This window comes from Alosa alosa, chromosome 14 (assembly GCF_017589495.1).
Source record: "Alosa alosa isolate M-15738 ecotype Scorff River chromosome 14, AALO_Geno_1.1, whole genome shotgun sequence".
Lineage (NCBI taxonomy): Eukaryota > Metazoa > Chordata > Actinopteri > Clupeiformes > Clupeidae > Alosa > Alosa alosa.
In genome coordinates this window covers 30,213,883-30,233,225 of record NC_063202.1, presented here as the reverse complement: position 1 = coordinate 30,233,225, position 19,343 = coordinate 30,213,883, and the positions used below count along the sequence as shown (strand labels likewise).

The 19,343-nt window shown below is 42.5% G+C and overlaps 3 protein-coding genes across 6 annotated transcripts in view; 2 read left to right on the top strand and 1 right to left on the bottom strand.

Moving 5' to 3' along the window:
- Positions 1–11,179, top strand: part of phlpp2 (PH domain and leucine rich repeat protein phosphatase 2) — a 42,828-nt gene extending 31,649 nt beyond the window's left edge. Inside the window, 5 exon segments of the mRNA XM_048262924.1 lie at positions 170–300; positions 454–567; positions 1,034–1,228; positions 2,924–3,155; positions 3,530–11,179. Of these exon segments, the coding sequence (XP_048118881.1) occupies positions 170–300; positions 454–567; positions 1,034–1,228; positions 2,924–3,155; positions 3,530–4,837 (1,980 nt within the window). The 3' untranslated portion in view covers positions 4,838–11,179.
- A 1,951-nt stretch (positions 11,180–13,130) lies between these two features.
- Positions 13,131–18,467, bottom strand: marveld3 (MARVEL domain containing 3). Of its 3 annotated transcripts, XM_048262491.1 has the most exons (5): positions 18,196–18,467; positions 15,725–15,900; positions 14,780–15,087; positions 14,597–14,688; positions 13,131–14,356 (listed from the first exon to the last, which is right to left on the bottom strand). In XM_048262491.1, exons 3-5 carry the CDS (start codon positions 15,037–15,039, stop codon positions 13,746–13,748), a joined length of 963 nt encoding a protein of 320 aa, XP_048118448.1. In that variant the 5' UTR covers positions 15,040–15,087; positions 15,725–15,900; positions 18,196–18,467; the 3' UTR covers positions 13,131–13,745. The 3 variants fall into 3 exon arrangements, with proteins under 3 accessions (XP_048118448.1, XP_048118450.1, XP_048118447.1); XM_048262493.1 differs by lacking the exon at positions 15,725–15,900; XM_048262490.1 differs by lacking the exons at positions 15,725–15,900; positions 18,196–18,467 and adding an exon at positions 15,605–15,718.
- The window catches only part of usp10 (ubiquitin specific peptidase 10), a 33,471-nt gene continuing 30,618 nt past the window's right edge, over positions 16,491–19,343 (top strand). For both annotated transcript variants that reach the window (XM_048262489.1, XM_048262488.1), the window contains exon 1: positions 16,491–16,722. In XM_048262489.1, the coding sequence (XP_048118446.1) occupies positions 16,702–16,722 (21 nt within the window). In that variant the 5' untranslated portion in view covers positions 16,491–16,701. The remainder of the gene's footprint in view (positions 16,723–19,343) is intronic.

Sequence of the window (19,343 nt, the reverse complement as noted above, 5' to 3'; positions counted from 1 at the left end):
TCAGAACGCTGGTGCTGCATTCATTTACGTTTGTATGGCATCATGGTGTCCTGCTCAACATGTGCAGGTGGTCTGAAGTGTCATGTTAGTGTTTTGGTGCTTGTGATGGTGTGAGTGAGAAAGTGTGTGTATGCGTGTGTTTATCCATCCTTTTCTATTTCTGATGTAGCTGGTCGATGTGAGTTGTAATGACCTGACTGAAATCCTGCTGCCGGAATCCTTACCGGCCACACTACAAGAACTGGACCTGACCGGCAACAGTAGCCTCATTCTAGAGCACAAAACACTCAACTTATTCAGGTATGTTACCACACACCAACAAACATGCGCAAACACATACACACATGCACGCACACATACACACACACATACACATACTGTACAAACACACATAATTACAAGGACATCACAAAGTGTCAAGCTGCTTTGACTCATGCTTTGTCCTTTTATCAGTCACATCACCACCCTGAAGCTGGATCAGAAGCCTTCCATGACTGCAGGGGACACCACAGGCACTTCAACACTGTGGGACCACGGCTATGCAGAGATGAGCGGCCAGAGAAACAAGTGAGGAGATCTGTATGTGTGTGTGTGTGTGTGTGTGTGTGTGTGTGTGTGTGCATGTGTGTGTGCATGCATGTGTATGTGTGTGTGTGTCCATGTTTCAGCACATGTCTGGGGGACAAAGAGAGGCACAGGGAGGGATTTAAAAACATAAATGAATGCTGTTACTGGCCTGAGGTCAGTGGACCCCTGTCAGTGGATCCTGTTTAAAAGTTGAGTACTTCCTGTAGATGTATTGGCACTGACCACTGCAACTTTAATGAGAGTCCTGCATGGGTGGCCATGACCCTCACATTGAACAGTATCTTGTAACACTCCCACCCTCTGGTGCCAGCTCATGACCATGGAGGATACACACACACACACACACACACACTGGGTATATTGCATTTATTTATTTTCAAATGGGCATGTCAATGAACAGTTGAAAAACAGTGGAAAAAAATGTCCCTCCTTTCCCAAATGGCAGGTTGTGTGTATCGGTGCTGGCTGTTGATCGCTTTGGAGACAGCGTGGAGGCAGCTTATGGGATCTTTGATGGCGACCGTAATGAGGAAGTGCCTCGTCTTCTGCAGTGCACCATGGGAGATGTGCTGACAGAGGAACTACAGCATTCTAGCATGGACAGTGTCTACATGAGCAACACTTTTCTCACATCTCACAGGTATCACCTGCTCTGCCTTTCTCTTTATTGCCTGATAAAAGCATACAACTTTTATATTAAATTCCAGCTAAATATTCTAGAACTGAAATACACAAACATATCATACCATGTTTTAAAATGCATTTAACGTAATGATAAGTCAGCCAAGAAGTTTGATATGAATTTTCCATTTTAAAGGAACATTGAACCATAACAGCACGTTGAACATGTATTGTGATGTGTGCAGCTTTATGATTTAAGCATTTGCTGTCTTCTCCCTTGACAAACATTTTATCTGTCCCATAAAATGTTTTATGCTTCTGTATAGTATTGTAGATACTATTCAGCGCAAGCGCAACTTATTGCACAAGTATTCTGGCCCACTTTAAATGACCTTGAACTAGGTTTTGAAGTTCATATGACCATATCAGTACAATTTGATACAATAACTACACTCTTACAACTGATAAAACAGATATAATTTCATAAGTCAGTGATTTATTACATTTGTGGGACGTGAATGTAATAACATTTTTAACCTTCTCACACCAACTCAATTGCAAACACTTCCTACAAACATAATATTTATTATTTTGGTGGGAAATTATTACGTTAGTGGGTGCTACAACCTAGTTTTGAAAAATTCCAGCCAATCAACAGGTGGCTTCAGGAACAAGGAAGGAGGGAATTCACAAACTCAAACCTTAAAGCTTTTATTTTGTTATGTCAACCACATATATGATGCAGGAAGGAATCTTCAGAGACAGTAAGGTGTAGCTTGGGTGAACACAGATGAATCTGTGAACACATTTAAATTAGCCCTGCAGATCGTCAATTCTTCAATTCACAGCGGTTTCCAAAATCACAGAAAACCCATGAAATATTAAATACAGTGTCTACATAACTGTTGAAACTAGATAACTGTCTTGTCATATCTGAGTCACAGTTATCCAATTAAAGTTATCCAGTTAGTTACAAACGGACTGGAACATAATTTTCTTACCCTGTCATTATCACGGTCCTCTGGCTGTCTTAGCTGTGTGTGCTCAAAACAACAACAAAAAAACAATTCTGGAAGACTGAGCTCTGTAACAACATAACGGCTTAGTAGTCCAAGCCATGGAAATATTTCAGCCAATCAACAGTTTGCTCCAGGAGCCTGGAAGATGGAGATGTAATTTGATTGGCAATAGGCAACTTTTTTCTCAGACTCAACCTTTCAAGCTTTTGGATGTTCTGTCAACCACATATATGATGTAGGAATTTTGTAGCCGGGGTGAACCCAGACGGATCTGTGAACGTATCTGAATATGCTCTGCTGATCCGTCTGGCAATTCTTCAATTCACAGCGTATTACAAAATCACAGAAAACCCAGGAACCAATCCCAACTGCTTATCCAGCATGGGGCGGGCTTTATACAATGACAGACTGCACTGCACTGATGGTGTCAGTATTAAACAACACAGATTTGTATCTTCTTTTGAGTAAACCACTCCAAACCTTTGTCACAAGAAAGATGTGTTTGCTGTACTTCCTAAAAGCCTTTAATGTACCTATTTAAGTTTAAGTTCACTGCTGGTCATGCCCCTTGGAATTCAGAAGTGAACGAAGCATCCCCAGGTCCATTCTCAATCTCAGTTGAGATTTGCGCACCAGTCTGGTGTCAGTGAGGCTAAATAAAGGTCTGATTGTCTTTGATTGTGGCTCTTCTGCAGGAAGTTGGGGGTGGCTGGACAGAAGCTGGGTGCCTCTGCACTGCTGTGCTACATCCACCACGAGTCCTCAGAGCCCGGAGGCTACTTCTTCCTGACAGTGGCCAACGTGGGCACCTGCCAGGCTGTCCTGTGCCGGGACGGGCAACCACTGCACCTGTCAAAAGTCTTCAGCCTGGAGCAGAGCACAGAGGAGATGGAGCGTGTCAAAGCCGCCAAGGCCATCATCACAGAGGTAGGCTCTCTAGGTTGGCTCTTAAAGGTACAGTACATGAATCCAATCCAATAAGCTTGTTGTCAAATTTAGTCGCTTTCTCCTCACAGACCTCTTAGGGACTTTTAGCTGTCCATTCTAAGTGAGTGCTCAAAAAAGACTCCAGTGTTTATACATGGTTCTGGTTCTGTAAATAATAAACAAGTAAAGTGGCTCAGGGTGAGTCAACTGTTCTAGGCAGCACATTCCTGCACAGAAAAAAACAGGTGTAATCTGAAAATAACAGCAACCTTTCACTAGAATTATGGACTTTACCTTTAAACTCTTGAAGTGAGAGACTGCTCCATGTGACTGCTCTGACCTCTGCACTGACCTGTGTCCCCATGCTGTTGCAGGACATTAAAGTGAGCGGCGTGACGTGCTGCTCCCGTCTGCTTGGCTGTTCCTACCTGTCTCCGTGGGTGCTACCCAAGCCCTGGGTACGTACAGAGCCCTTGTGCTCGCAGGACGAGTTCCTCATCCTGGGCAACCGGGCGCTCTTCCAGAAGGTGTCCTACCAGGAGGCGGTGCGCACCGTGCAGGCTGTCCGAGACCCCCGTGCCGCCGCCAAGAAGCTCTGCACGCTGGCGCAGAGCTACGGTTGCCGGGATAACGTCGGGGCAGTGGTGGTGGCCCTGCACATCGGGGAGGACAGCTGCACCTGCGAGCCACTGCTGACCACCACCGCCACGCCCGCCCCTGAGGGTAAAGGACCTGTGCCCACCCCGTTGCCAACTCCCATCCCTATCTCTGTGCCCCCCATGGGCGACCCCGCCACCCCGTCCTCCAGCAGTGGCATCGCCTCAGAGTTCAGCAGCGAGACCTCAGCCTCGGAGGTCGGCAGTGAGGCGGGGTCCACGGCCTCTGACGAGCACCCGTCCAATCCTGCGGCTCGCCCTGAGCGCCGCTGCAGCCTGCACCCGACCATGATCACGAGCGCGACCACGGGCACCGGAGGCCCAGGGGGACCCCCAGGAGTCGGCCCGGGGCCCGGGGGAGCCCATCCTGCCTTGTTCCAGCGCCAGCCGTCCTGCGCCACGTTCTCCAGTAACCAGTCCGACAACGGGCTGGACAGCGATGACGAGACCCCACTCGAGGGCGTCATCTCCAATGGCAGCAAGTTGGAGGTGGAGGTCGACATCCACTGCTGTGCCTTCCAAATCCGCTCCGGGGCCCCCGAGAGCCCCAACGAGAAAGACCACCGGAATTTCAGCTACCCCAACGGGAAAGTGCGGCGTCAGAACAGTGTGGTGGTTTCGACGACCAATGGATGCCTGCTGGCCGTCTGCGGAAGGGAGATCACCGACCTGAAGAAGTCCCCCTCCACCTCGAGCCTCTTCGGCAAGAAGCTGTCCAATGGCTCCGTTGTGGTCCCCGAGGACAGCCACAATCTCATTGAGGTCGCCTTAGAGGCTCCCAAGAAGAAGTCTGGTTACTTTGCCGCTCCTGCGCAACAGGACCCAGAAGACCAGCTTGTGGTGCCTCCTAGTCTGGAGCAGGATGTGCGGGAGCAGCTGAGGATCCAGAGCCAGGTTGTCCCAGGGCCTCCGCCTCCCTCCACTCCCCCCTCTGCCAGAGACCCAGACTGGGATCACCCTCAGACGACAGTCTCCGGTCTCCCCGTCACCAGTCTCCAGCAGGAGGTCTACGACACAGCCCTGTGACAGCTGTGGTGCAGGGGCATCTCTCTGAGGTAGTGCCATGCCAAGAGGAAAAGACGAGGCCCTCTATGGTACCTGTGGGATATTCCAGTTCCTGTATCCATTCAGCCCTGTCATTGTGTGTGGAGTCCCAAGTGCACCAACCCGATAGCGTGCCATCTGCCCAGAGTGCTAGATGGTAGTCTATCCGTGGAGCCTGGCAGGTGGATAGGTCTCATGGACTGGTCAGGCAAGGAGTATCAGGACCAATGAAACGAGGTCTTGAAGCAAGGTTCATCCCCTCCGCCTGAGCTGGAATACCTCATATGTAGAACAGTGTTGATCTCATATGCTAGCTTAGCCCTTTATTATCAAGGTCACGCTCAAGGCAGGCTTTTTGATCTCTAGCCTTATCATCCTAGAAAGCCTCCCCATGAGAAAGTTTCAAGGGCCATCCTATGACCAAAAGGTGAAAAAAGTGCCTACTGTAAATTACCTGGTTCTGGGGGACTACTTTGGCTCTCGGTCAGTAATGACATCCATTGGAGGAATTCACTGGACCACCATCACAGCTTCTTTTCTTCTCTCTTTTCACTCTCTCTCTCTCTCTCTCTCTCTGTCCAAACCTGACTCATCCTACTGCACAGTGGACGGCCTTGAACATGGCGCGTCCTGCCAAAATGTCTGCTGCAGTTGACACCCGAAGAAGAAAGGCAGTTCTGAAAGGAGGGCTACCTGCTTGTGGATTTCTTTCCAAAAGAGATGGAAAACCACTTTTCAGTGGATGTTTGTCAGACATTATTTATCATCTCCAGACTGTAGACAGAGCCTTCAGACAAAATATGGCCAGGCCTTTTCCCTGGTGTCCATTGCGGAGCTGTTTTCTGTCACACAGGGGGAGAGTCTCTCACAAAGAGTGCATCACCTTCAAGCTGGGCTGGGTGAAGGGAAAAATACTACAACTCCCAAGTATCTCGACAGAGTAGGAAGAGGGGAAGTGAGAAGACAGAGTGCAGGGTGTGCTTCACTCACACTCCCACAATGTGAAATAACACAGTGGTGTAATTGAACATGCAGATCAGTCAAGCCAGTCAAGGCATTGTGAAGATGAATAATTGAAATGACCTTCGCTGCTCAGAGATAACTTTTCAACTTGAGTACTTGAAGTTACAAGTGTGTCATTTGCTGAAGAGCGAAAGAGTAATGCCAACAAAAATGGGCTGTAACACTTCACTCCATTTAGACTCAACTTTAGTCAAACTCTCTGATGAACCAGTGTATTACTGTTCTGAGGACTAAACCCGGATATTTCCTCCTCTCTGTAAATGAAATTGTCCAATACGAGAATACAATAATTAGCCTTGTGTATAAACTGAGGCAAAGTGGTTTTTGATACGCCAGTGTAAGAAAAGAAGTGACACATAGTGTAATGTATACTGTAATGTCCTATGTCTGTGACCGTGCCTGAGTGTGTGTGTGGATCCTCTGCCATGACCATCCATTTTCAGAATAGCCCTACATGTATCTCCTTTGACAGATACTATAATGTGTCTGTCTGGCACTCCGCTTCTCAGCTGAAAAGACTGAGATTTGGAACGGTAGGTGAGCGCTGGTGTGCTGGGCTGCAGTGGATATCTCTTATGGTTTTGTTTTTTTTTTTCTCCCCCATGCGCTCTCACTGACAAAAGAGCAGATTTCAGACTTGGCTGCACCATTGCTTTGACAAGGTGAAACGCCTCATTTTAGCTTTGGGTTGAGGGGCCATCTGGTGGTGAGACGTGAGAAGGCTAGCTTGTGCTCTCCCTTCCACCACTAGTCATGTCTGTCACTGTTCCGCCTCCACTTTGCTTCCTCTTCGGTTAGTCAGACATGCATTTTAATTCCCATCCAAAATGGAACATCTCCGTTTACGTTGTCCTGGTTTGGAGGGTAGTCTACAGGACCCTCATCTGTCATGTACAGAAAACCTATATCAGGTTCTCTTGAGGCCAAACCAGAGCGAACAGATGCGCATGGATAAGTGTGTTATCAGAATATGTGTTTTTTTCTGAAGGTTTGGAATGAAAGCTATCTTATTAGCTCGACCTACGAGTCTTGGAAGTATGGAGCTAATGAGGCTTTTTTTTTGTTGGTTAATGCATAGAATTGCATTTCGTAGAAATATGATATTCAATAGTAATAATGTAATTTAATTATAGATATTCATATAACAAATGTCAAGAAATTATATGGACAAAATAGAAATGTATTTATTTATTGTACTTTATAGGAATGCAACAAATTGATTTATATATGCAGCAATTGGATTATTCGTGTTTGCCGAATTAATTATTATTTTTAATTTTTTTCCGGAAGCATCTATTTAAAAAAAATATTGGCTGTATTTACAGGCTTTTGTAGCGAGAACACTGAAGCTCCTAGTTCTGTATGTCTCCCTGGTCAAGTATAAGAAAGGATACCTATCAAAGGTCAAAATCCCTGTGCACAGCTCTTCTTGCTCCAGGTGCTGATGGTGTGCAGTATAACTATTGAAAAGTCAAACAGTACTATACATCGCACACTGGAGGGTATATTTTGCTGACTTTATGTGGCATGAACAACGCGTTTCGGAAGTTGCTTCATCAGGTTCACGTTAAGGAAGGATACCTTATACCCCTCATATACAATTCCCTTTTAAAGGAGTGAGAGCTTTTGTGCCATTTAAACAAAAGATGATGGATTTAATGGTGGTTTTATGTTTGATTTCACAGCATTGTGAAGCTGCGTGGGTGGGAGTTCCTCGCCAAGTACTGTAATGTGACTCTGCTGTATCAGTGTCTGGTCTGGGATGGCCTGATAGACATGCTAGCGTTCAGCAATTATCCCAAATTTTTTAGGTATAGAGCAGAGGCTATAAATGAAATTGGTGTTGGTCAGCAACTGTTTGTCATTCAAAATGTGCCAAAATATTTCAATACATCAAAACATTCACATGGAAACCCAATCCTACCACTTAGACTGTTTATTTTACTGGAAATCTTTATTGGGGAATGGGGACATGGGTTGCATAGCTCAGACACAAGTCTGTGTCTGTATTGTGGAGTCTTTACAATGGAGGTGTAGTAGCGTGTGACCCTAAAGGCCCCTGTCCCAGGGATGGGTATTGTAGTATTGGGTAGTGTGTGTGTGCGTGCGTGCGTGCGTGCGTGTGTGTGTGTGCTTGCATGCATGCGTCTGTGTTTCTGTCTGTGTGTTTGGAGGAAGTATTTGAAGGCATTTATGAAAGGCACTGAGAGCGTGAGCCAGTGGCTGTTGTAGCTTGTAGTTGGATAGGGATAAGAGCTCCCCTAAGCTCTCCTTTACTGCTAATGAGGATCCAAGTGTTTCATCTCATTGTGTTCTCCATTAGTGAATTATTTTACTCTCTGCCTGATTTGGTTGAGGCCAAAAATATTAAGCACAGTTGAAAAGTCAGTATTCATTTATGGTGAGAGGACCTATGTGTTTGACCACAACTGTGTCAGAGAATTTCCTGAAAAAGATTATTAATCTGCATATGTTTGAAATGCATAGCTTCCCTTTAAAATAGTTTGTCTTATTTTTGACTCTTAGCTTCAGTAGTCAATTACCCATCAAAATAATCTTATGGACCTCTTGAACATATAGACAGTTCATATCATAAGAGTAGAGAGACTGTTTTTTTTCATTACACATTACAACAACTACATTTGCATAAATATTTATGTTACTTGGATCACTAATTAGTTTCGGTATGTGTATGGAGTCATTTGTTTGAAAGAATCTTACACTGTCAAAGCACTTTGTATATAGTTAAACAAAATCTATATAGATATTAATATATTTGAGTATGATCTCACATATTAGCTATGTGTTAAATGCACAGGAAACTCATAGGTTTTGAGTTGTTGTGATTGTTGTGGCCTGTCTTGGTCAAACTCATTCATTCTTCTCTAAGAGAAAGTAGATTACTGAAGAATATACAGTATTTATTAGGCAAAGGTGGCGAATGAGACACCCATGTGATTCAAGTTTGTCTTTCACACATGTGTCTCTCTAAATTCGGGGGTTCATTTCACATAGCCCAATTGGGAGGCTGGGTGATTTTGACAGCAATGTGCCAGAACACTGACAGATACCACTTATGAGTCTGAGAGCCAGAATGCCAGGAAGTAAACTTGGGGCTTTGGTAATAAAATAATCTCACCTCACCGACCTGGAGACCCCATACTCAGACACACGCCAAACACTACAGGCGCACACTCTGGTCCTCTAAATCCACACACAGTCCGCCATGTTGGCACTCAAGAGGAAGACCAGTTTGCCAAAACAGACAGAACCTGAGAGCAGGGGTCTAATGTCATAATGACAGAGGAGCATCTGGCTTTTCTCCTTCATGCAGGCGCAGTGGTGAATGGACATGAATTGTGCTCATTTCTTTGCCTAGTGGGCACGAGGAGAATATTCACAAGTGTGAGATGCACAACTATTCTAAAGGCATGAGGACGATCAACATTGCTCCTTAACTTGATATATGCAACATACTCAAGGCTTCAATGCGTGCTTGTGTGTACTGTATATATGGAAGAGGCTAGCCTTTGAGTGGCCTGCAAACAGGAGGGTTTTTTTCTGCATTCATTGAAAATGAAGAGAAACTGAGCACTCCCTAACTGTCAGTCTGTGTGTGTGTGCGTGTGTGTGAATGTGTGAGCTGTGAACTATGTTCTGTCGTTGTCCACCTTCTGTTCACTCTCATTGAAAAGTGTTCCTTTGTTTCATAGCATAGTCGCTCTTGGTGCGTGAGCTGCTTGCCTCTGTGTTTGGCTCTAGATTGCCAGTTAAGCCAAGAGTTGTTTATGCCAGTGCTTCAGGTCCACTTTATGTCTGTGTGCTGTTGTACTGTATGTGCTCTTGCAGCCAAATATTCATCATGTTGTGTTACTCAGAACAGTGCACGTGCAGAGCTATGGCCACATACTGGATGATGGGCAGCTTTATGTTTACAGACACACTCTTTCTTTACCATGAACTGAACCAAAATGTTTACTCATGCAAGAGCTTCATGAATATTAGGAGTGGTGGTGTTCAAGGGAAGTACATTTATGGAGAGTACAAATGTCATTGTGGGTGACACACAGGGTACTGTTAATATGAATCAATAATCAAGTGGCGGAGTATTCCCTTTAATTTAGAAAACTACTGAACAAGAACTAAGTACCATACAATATGATATTAAAGTGGAAGATTTTAATGTAAAATGTTTGTGTCTGTGTGATTGTTGGGTTTTCAATTGGTGGTGGCACGTGTGCCAGTTGTTTTTCATTAAGATGATACAACATTTTATTTACCCGCACCTACATTTCTTATGAAGTCCATTATGTTTGTGTTTTTGCCATGCAGAGGAAGTTAATTTGTCTTCTGCCACAAAGGGATCAAATGAACTGACTGTGTGTGAGTGTACTCATATGTACTGATGTACTTAGTTATGTGTACCATTTGTCCGTGTGTGTCTGGGTTTTGGTTTTGAATGACATTTGTACTCATATGTACTGATGTACTTAGTTATGTGTACCATTTGTCCGTGTGTGTCTGGGTTTTGGTTTTGAATGACATTAACTGAAAAGTTATGTCTGTGGCAAAAAATTGTTCCATCGTCATATGTCATATATGCTGTATAGCTGTATGACTTATTTGCATATGTTTATGGTTAACTCTTGATAAGACCATAATAGGAGATGTTCCAATTGCTTTCCATGTGACCAAAGTTTGATCTCACTGTCATTTCTGTATATTCTTTTTTTTCTAGAGATTCTTGAATATTTTCTCTCAATGCCAAGAAGCTGAGGTTTATTTTTGTACTTCATTGTTTCATGCAAATTTATAGGTCCTCCAGTACAAAATATAGAAATGTTGGGATTCTGTGGTGTATCGTCACCCATCAAGATACTATCTTTTGTTTAAGATACTAATTATCAATGTATTTAATGTCTGAAGCATGCCCAATATAAATGAATACACAATATAAAATATATATGAAAATGTGATTACTTTGTACAGATAATAACATTTATGTTTATAAGGCATTGTTTTGGAACATATGATATTTTTATGTTTATATTTTAGCATGCAGAAAACTGCGGAATTCATTTCAGTTCTGTTAAATTTTGATGCGATTAGGTTTAGGAAATAATTTGTTCTATGATTTAGGAAAAGAGAAGCACTTTTGCTGTTTGTCTGCTCAAATCATCATTTTGAGAGTGGGTGATGGTCATGTGTTTCTTTTTGGGAGATGCTGCTATGAATAGGTTTGAGCAGAAAAGCTGTATTTTTAATTAACTTTTCAGCCAAGTAGCAATAAAAATTTATACTGTGAAAATCAGGTGTCCACATTGCTTACATAACAACGCTGAAGTAATGAATTAGAATACAGTTTGTGCTTATGCTTTTATTTGATTGTATTTATGTTCATAGTAACGTAGTGACCTCATAGCTGAATGTGATATTTGTATAATAGTACTTATTTCATAATTTACAAATATTTAAATGGGTGTCATTCATTCATATACATACATGCATCCAGTATACATCCAGTATGTACACACACACACACAGTACCACCCACTTGTATATTTTAGGGTATGAAAGGTCAAGTCAAGTCAGTTTTATTTTTAAAGCGCATTTAAACATGCACAGAGTGCAACCCAAAGCGCTCCACAAACAAGACACATAACAAGACAAAAGATGCCGGATGGAGTGGCGTAGTCGCCAGCGTGCCCATGACATCAAGACATGACAAATACATTTAAAAAATAACAAATACAAAAAATGCTGGACGGAGCGGCGTAGTCGCCAGGGTACCCGTGACACCAAGACATACAAGACAGACAACAAAACAAATAAACAAATAAAAAGTAAAAAAAAAGTATATATATATATATTTAAAAAGTGGGAAAAGTGATGTTAAAATTAGTCCAATTTCCAAACCAGCTGAAAAATGTCCAAGGGCAATGATGATCCGTGAAAATTGAGCATAGAGCTGTGTCTTCACATGCAATGCCAACAAAGTTCTTTAGCAACTGACCAACCTGGTGAATTCACTGGCAGTCATATGCATATATCATAGTCAAAGCCATATGCAGTCATTTAAACACACTAGTCATTTCCAAATATCAGCCCAACCCTTCTTAATTTCTTGTCTCTGAAACCATATGATATATGACAGCTTTTGCAGAAAGAAACGAAATACTATATACTGTACCAGTCAGTGTTTTCACTGCAAACACGTATGCTATATTTTAAAAGCCATGTGTGCTAAAAATAAAAATCTATAAATTAAAAACTAAAATATTCTGTTGTTTAAGTATTGAACCCCTATAGGTTATACTTGGTAGAGAACCCCTTGCTACAACTAGCCTTTACTCTTTTGACATTAGTCAGCTTTGATATTCTTCTGCAGTTTACCCCAAGCCTAGTTACAACAGACTGCAATGAGTTAACTGGTGATTATGTGTCATTTATTTCCATTCATTCTCCCTTGCATTCATTTTCCCTTCAACAATGCCTGATTAAAACTCACAGCATGTTACCTCTGCAGTATTTTTAGGTGTTTTGTCCTGAGTCAGTGGGAGATTTACACCTGTAACACACAAAATATTTGACAAAAAACTCTTTTGGTTTCATGTAGCCATAAAAACCTTTTCCCATACCTTAAGCTACTTGCTTTAATGTGGATCCTCTAAAACAATGTTTTTTTCACCCTCCAGCGGAGTCCAGTATCACACCTGCACCCCCAGCCACTGAACTAGTGGATTTTTCAGGGTGATGGCTAGACTGTGGTGGATTGCCTCACAAACCTGATGAACAGCATTTGTGTGTGATTTGAGGGGTGTGATGCAACTCCCTCTTTCTTCTGATGGATCCACTGATACTCCATTGGGTATTTGGGATATTTTCTTGGGTATATGTTCCTCATTTAAACATTTGAATCAACCTTGTCTCATAGTCCTCATTTCCTTGGTTATTTACAACCTGGTAAGTTTTAGATAAAATGCATGCTGCTTTAAAATCACAGGAAGATTGGGGTTCTATTGCAAATAAACAAAGTAGTTTCATGCTACTTTGAAATAGGACAAACAGGTTAGGTGAGAAGTCCTTACAAAAAAATCCTATTACACTTTACTGACTGAGTGTCACTGAATGTGTATAACACCCTAGTTTTGTACAAAATTCTACTTATTCATTCATTATTTGTAATCAACCACAAAAGCAATTTGACATATTGCTGTTGCTATTCTGTGACAAAAGACAATGGTAAAATATGTCCAGAAATGAGTATTTATTAAGTGGGAAATGGAATGTATATGCATTTTAAAGATAGACATGTAAATACCATAAAAATAAGTCAATCTAAAAATGCTCAAAAGATATTGACACCAATATAAATGGCCTATTAGCTTTGACACACTGACAACTAATACAAATGACCTATAATCGTTAGTCTTTAGATAAAAGCAAAGACAAAAAAACAATACAGCTACATAAAACTACATATTTTAAAATTATGTATAGTTATTATGTAACTATAGACAGCAATCTGCAAGTAAACAGTGATAAAGTGTCCAGCCAAAAGTTACAAATGGTAATGAGATTTATGTGTGCTAGTTTCTGTTTCCCTTCTGTTTCAGCAGTAAAAAACAAGCTATTCAGATTTTAAGCGCAAGTAGTGTATTCTGTACTGTATAGTGCACAGATATGGAATTTCAATTCCAACCAGTGGAGAGTTCTGTACCTAATGTGTGCTTTCTGTAGGCTAAATTTCTGATATCAAATAACAGTAATAACCCTATCTCTCTTGTGTGAGTGGAAATTTGTTCTCAGACCGTGCTGAACCCCAAAATACCTATAGCCCAAACAAAAAAACTGGAGAAGACCCTTTTTACAAATGATTGTTCTCCAGCTCCTGCTGCTTCTTGCGCTCTCTGACTGTCCTGAAAGCCCTGATAGCCAGCACTGCACCAAGGGGGAAAAGAATGACCCCCATCACCCCAAACAGACCTCCTGCAACATCTGCCCCATGGAGTGAGCACTCAAATCCTCTGTGACCTTTGCTCTTATACATTTCCTCCCTCTCCTTGCAAATGGGGTGGTTGTAAGTCTCCTGAAGTTTAATGAAGTAGAACGCCACTGCAGGGATGTAGCCCAAGCCAATCAGGCCATTCAGTATGGCCTCTACCAGTAATGTCAATGGCCAGCGGTATGGCACACGGAAGATACCCAGGGCCAGCATGAGGAGAGCATAAACCATCAATGCCCCTCCACATGCCATGCTGAAGATGTAAGGGGGCAGCTTGAGCTGATAGAACTGTCGGTCAAGTTGTTTCACTCGCTCTGCCTCTGCTCCGGTGAAAGCGCTGGCACCTCCATAGTGGTATTCATACAAACCACCAAGGCTGGCAATATCACGGTACTCCCCCTTTGTACTGTGAGAAACTCCAGCACATATAATGATCAACATGTTGAGAAATACCTCCATTGCCTGGCAAATTCCTGAATGGTAAAAGACAATCACACACCTCATTTTCAAAACCATAGTGTCCAGCCCATGCTATAACTGTAATATTGATCTGTGGTTAAGAAGTTACACCTGAAAGGAAGGTCAGGCATGAGATTTCAATTCTCACTGCCGAGTTAAAACAAAAATAGCCACTTAGTCCATGAAAAGTTCAAGATGACTTTTGCCAAGTCTTGAAACTAAATGTTTTGAAATTAATGTTTCAGCTAAGATACCTCTTCCTGTGCCCAAATATCTGATATTGTGAAGTGCTTCTCGGTGTTCTGGGTCATACTGGTTGTAAGAAGACACAGGACTTTCCAAGTACCTTAAATAGAGAGGAAAGAATTACACAAGAGCCATACACACATCCAATTTAAGGTATAGTAGCAGTTTGTAAGCGCTTGTAATTCTCTTACTGTCTATGATGGCCTTGGTCATGATGAGAGTCATAATTATGCCTGTCTGGGTGAGTGTATGCACCTCTGTCTTTCTCGGGATAATTACGCTTTGTGTTACTCTTATCATTGCCGTAGTTCCTCTCTTCTCCTGTCCTGTTTCTCTTCTCATAATAGTTCTCCGTTTCTCTCTCATCATCTCTTGTGTAGTGAGACTGTTCTCGTTCTCTGCTTTTATGGCGGTGATCATCCCGTCGGTGGTGCCTGTCCGGCTCTGGCATTGTGGCAAATGTGGTAGGCTACTTGGCAAACTTCAAATTATGGGCAACCTGTTCAAGACAAGGAGGGAAATCAGATGCTTCTAAATCAAGCAAACATAGGCCAATAGTAATTATACGTAGGCCTAGGTGGGAAATGTACAAGAGAGCAGAGCCAAAAGAAAACAAACAACTAAAACACTAATCTGACTACTTGTGGTTTGTTTAGTGGGGTTGTTTTATTCCTTGTGTCTGCCTGTTACATCTTATTGTGTCGTCCAATCCAAAATATATAAGCCCACCAATATTAGGCTTTACATTGGCTATGCTATGAACGTCATAGACTACATTGTAAACAAACACTAGCACTTAGGCTCACTAATGTCATGTTAGGCTATCGTCTTTGGGCAAGTCTTGTTTTGATGTAGGCCTATACACGCGGGATTCTGATAACACGGAAATAAAACCGTGCTAAATATTTTCCTCCTACGCAACGTTGACCTCTTGGGCGGCTACCCTAAGTCTCGGCCATAACACAATAAAGACACAAAAATTACATCAATAAAAAAACGGAAAATTGCCACATTACCTGTACGTTCGTGATAAGGTTCTCCGAATAGCTTACCACCCTTTGACATTCCCCCTTTTAAGGCGATGTAGGCCTCCATCGAGATTTTACTTTTCCTTCCCTGCCTACCTACCTACTTACCTATCCAGTTTCAATTTAAGACCGCCCCATTCGCGTCATGGCTGTCGCCTTTTATTGCCACTGCGAAGTAGCAGGCTACAGGTAGAGGTGTAGGCTTTTGATGTTTTTCTTCTTTTCTTGGGATAGTAGCAACTAGAAGGCTGTATCCTCAGTTGTCTGCACATGTTTAACTAGAGCTGAAACGATAATCCAGGTGTTTATTTGCAGGTGTTTTGTGGCCCATTTGGCCTAGGCTTGAGTGAGAACCTTTTCATGCAATGTTCATGCCTAGCTGCGATAATTAGCCTATTTCTGCAGTCTAAAGTCCCAGACTTATCTTTGACTCCATTACACCAATATATCAAATAAAAATCAACTTGGTTGGTACCTATTAGCCAATAAATTCAGGAATGCGTTAGCTGACCCTGGTGGTAGGTTACTGATGCCTTCCTGGCAAACATTTCACATGTCATGACATCTTTCAAAGCACAAAATCGGCATAAAGGCTGTTAACGCGACAAGAGGATCTGCTGCCATGTTCGTTATGAACTAGCCTACCTGTGCCATTGCTTTGCAGTGTGTTGCATGACAGACTACAATGGGACTGAGCAGAATAATTCCGCTGAATAACAATTTTGACAGGACCTTGTGCTGTAAACAGCGCCACTCTAGTTCAAACTTGTGCGTCAATTTTCACTCTCCACCTACTCGGACGTAAACGCACGCGCCGACATCGAAGCACACTCGCCACTCTCCGCGCGCAGGCCACTAAAAGCGAAGAGGCGAGACAAAGATGGCGGCGACGGCGGAGGAAACAGCGTGATATGCTGGAGTAGTTGAACATTACCCGAATATCACCACTGTCAGACCAGAGTTTGTTAAATTACAACAATGTCGCTGTAGGACTTGCTTTGTTGTAACTATTACACCAACATTTGACATATTCCCTGCGAGAATATTCATCTTCTGATTGAGGAGAAGAAAATCTCACCGGGAGCATGGCTTCGCGCAGTAACCAGGTACAGAAAACTTAACGTTAACTGACAGTCTTAGTGCTCCTTACTGTAACATCATTCAGATGTAAAAGTGCTTGCGAGTTGTACGTGGCTTGTTTCGCAATCTCTCCATGTGATGTATTTGTGTAACTGACTATTCTCCTCGTCGATACAGTGGGCTTAGCAATGAAAAGCCCATTTCCCATTGAAACACCAGCATGGTGCAGGCCGGACAAGCCTTGCTTATTCAAATTAGCTTGCTAGCTAGCCAGCTAACTCTTAGCCAGATAGCTAACAACCATATGGGTGGTTTAAACTCATCGGAGCAAAAGTGATATTGTAAGAATATTTAGCAGTTGTAAAGTTAACGCAGGTGCCATTTCTTTTCCCTAGTGTTGGAAGCCAGCACATTATTTTGCTGCGTGAGTGAGCTTGGCCCACCTGCTCAATTGCTGTGGCAGGCCTTCTTATCCCAGGGCAGATTTTGATTAGCAGGGTAGCTAAGGGAATGTTTTCCTTCAGGGAAGGATAGTTGCCAATTGTTTTTTTCCCTAAGATATGCCTATATATATGTACTGACGGTTAACTTAATAGTTTTTGAATGATGGGTGTCGTTTAAAAGTCTTACTTTTAATTCACGGCTTTAGCTATCACCGCGGGTTGCAGGTGGTGTGGCTTGCTAATGACATACAGTGGGCCTGTTGATTGGGGGCGGTCTTCTGTCGAAATCCATTCAAAATCCGCCGATAGAGTACATGTCATGAGGCCTGTGCAAGAAGCGTTTCATTCTCATCCAGAAATAGTTCGCGCTCAATGGATGCGCGATTGGAAAATAATAGTAGTTTTATAGTTTGGGTCGTATCGACTTTGATTGTTGATCTTGAAACGATGGTCAAAGTTGCCATCGCTTTTTTGCTTACTGGTTATCACTAACCTAGCTAAATGGGATTGGCTACAGTGCAGTGCACACAACTGTAACGTGCTCTACCTTACTAGCTAACCTTAGCTACGTTCCATACAGGAAGATACCCTTGCATCAGTAAGAGCAATAAGTGACAGTCGATGAATTCCACAGACGGTTAATCAAATGTGCAAAACTAATTGAAAGGGATCTATGGCCAACCCAAATGTCTGAAATACAGGCATGCATTACTCTAAGGTATCTCATCTTGAAGTTGCTAAATGATAACGTCATGGCGCTAGCTAGCTAACCCCGTTTCCCTGTCACGTTCAGCAACGAATACTTTTTTTTTAAGTTATCAGTTGATCGACCTTATTCAGTACACGAAATTCATTTAACTTAACTTTGCCTTGAACTCCGACATCAAATCAGACCTTTACATTAACTAACTCGAAATAGCTAGATAGCATGTCTTGGTATGGCGCGACAGCTAATGTTACCCCATATGCCTGTAATACAGCAGCATGACTTAGCCTTCATGAAGTGCGTCTCATTTAAGCTGTTTATGGCAAAAATATGTTCGGTTGTAGTATTACCTGTACTCGTCATTCAGTAGTGGAGGTAACGCTTCCCCCCACAACATAAGGATAACGCGTTGAATGTCTAATGTTCGTGTGCCATGGTAACTGTTAGCATGTTAGCTAAAACCATCCTTGTCAACCAACGTTAGCAAGCGTACATTGATATATTGGCCGACCACATAAATGTGTTCACATTTAATTGGTGACACCTATGTCTAAAATAAGATCAGAGTTGGTAATGTAACGTTTCCCCCTTTGCTGTTACAAGCTGATGTAAGCGCAAAATGTGTTTGACATCTTAACTAAATATGACCGGCAACAGAATTCAGCTGAATCATAGTTGATCACCCATCCCCCTCCTGTGATTCAAATTGCAGACCACCGCTTGACACTTCTGTGATGTTTACAGTTGTTTATTATTAAGAGTGTTTGATGGAATGTAAATCAGTAACTTTGTTTTTCATTCATTAATATCTAAACGCTGCGTTTTATTAATATCGAAACTCTGACATTCGTCGAATAGCTCTGAACAATATTTAACTTACTTAATAAACCTGTTGAACTGTGCCTCTGTCAATCGTCTGTACAGGGCCCGCATCTCTGTTGTCTGTGGTTGCCACCTTGGGTGGTGGCTGTAACGTGTCGGCATCAGTAACTGAAACAACTTTTAGTTTCATTCTGTTCAGTACAATCTGAGGGTTTGCGGTGTGATTTTGATCCAGAAACGTAATATACCAATTAAACAATTTAGGCGTTTCATTGAAGCATACCAATTTCATTATACTAATTGCTGGAATGACTGACATGCACTATGTGAACAATGAAAAAGCCAACAAGCTAAACAGTCTTAATGACAGATGCGCAACTCTGGAATTTTGTATTGCATAAACAATAGTTCTAAAGTGACTACATGCATGCTTCAAATGACTGTGTCTCCCTGGCTAAAGCAAATGCTTTCTGTCTGTGTCAGATGCACTTTACACAAGCCTATGTGTGTGGATCTATTAATGGTTTGTGATGGAGTTTGTCAGTTGGCAAAACATAACTAACAGAGATGTGGCAATGCTGGATTGTGTCAGTGTCACATGAGGTGGCAGAAGGGGTGGGTGGATTTTGTGAGTGTCTGTATGCTAGAATGAAGAAGCGTTCAGTTACTGAAAAAG

Excerpts from the sequence above, each read along its gene's own strand:
- marveld3 (XM_048262491.1), bottom strand. The coding sequence starts at position 15,039 with ATGCCAGAGCCGGACAGGCACCACCGACGGGATGATCACCGCCATAAA. Across the intron at positions 14,689-14,779 it reads GACCAAGGCCATCATAGACA|GTACTTGGAAAGTCCTGTGT; the intron begins GTAAGAGAATTA and ends TCTCTATTTAAG. Across the intron at positions 14,357-14,596 it reads ATATTTGGGCACAGGAAGAG|GAATTTGCCAGGCAATGGAG; the intron begins GTATCTTAGCTG and ends TTTACCATTCAG.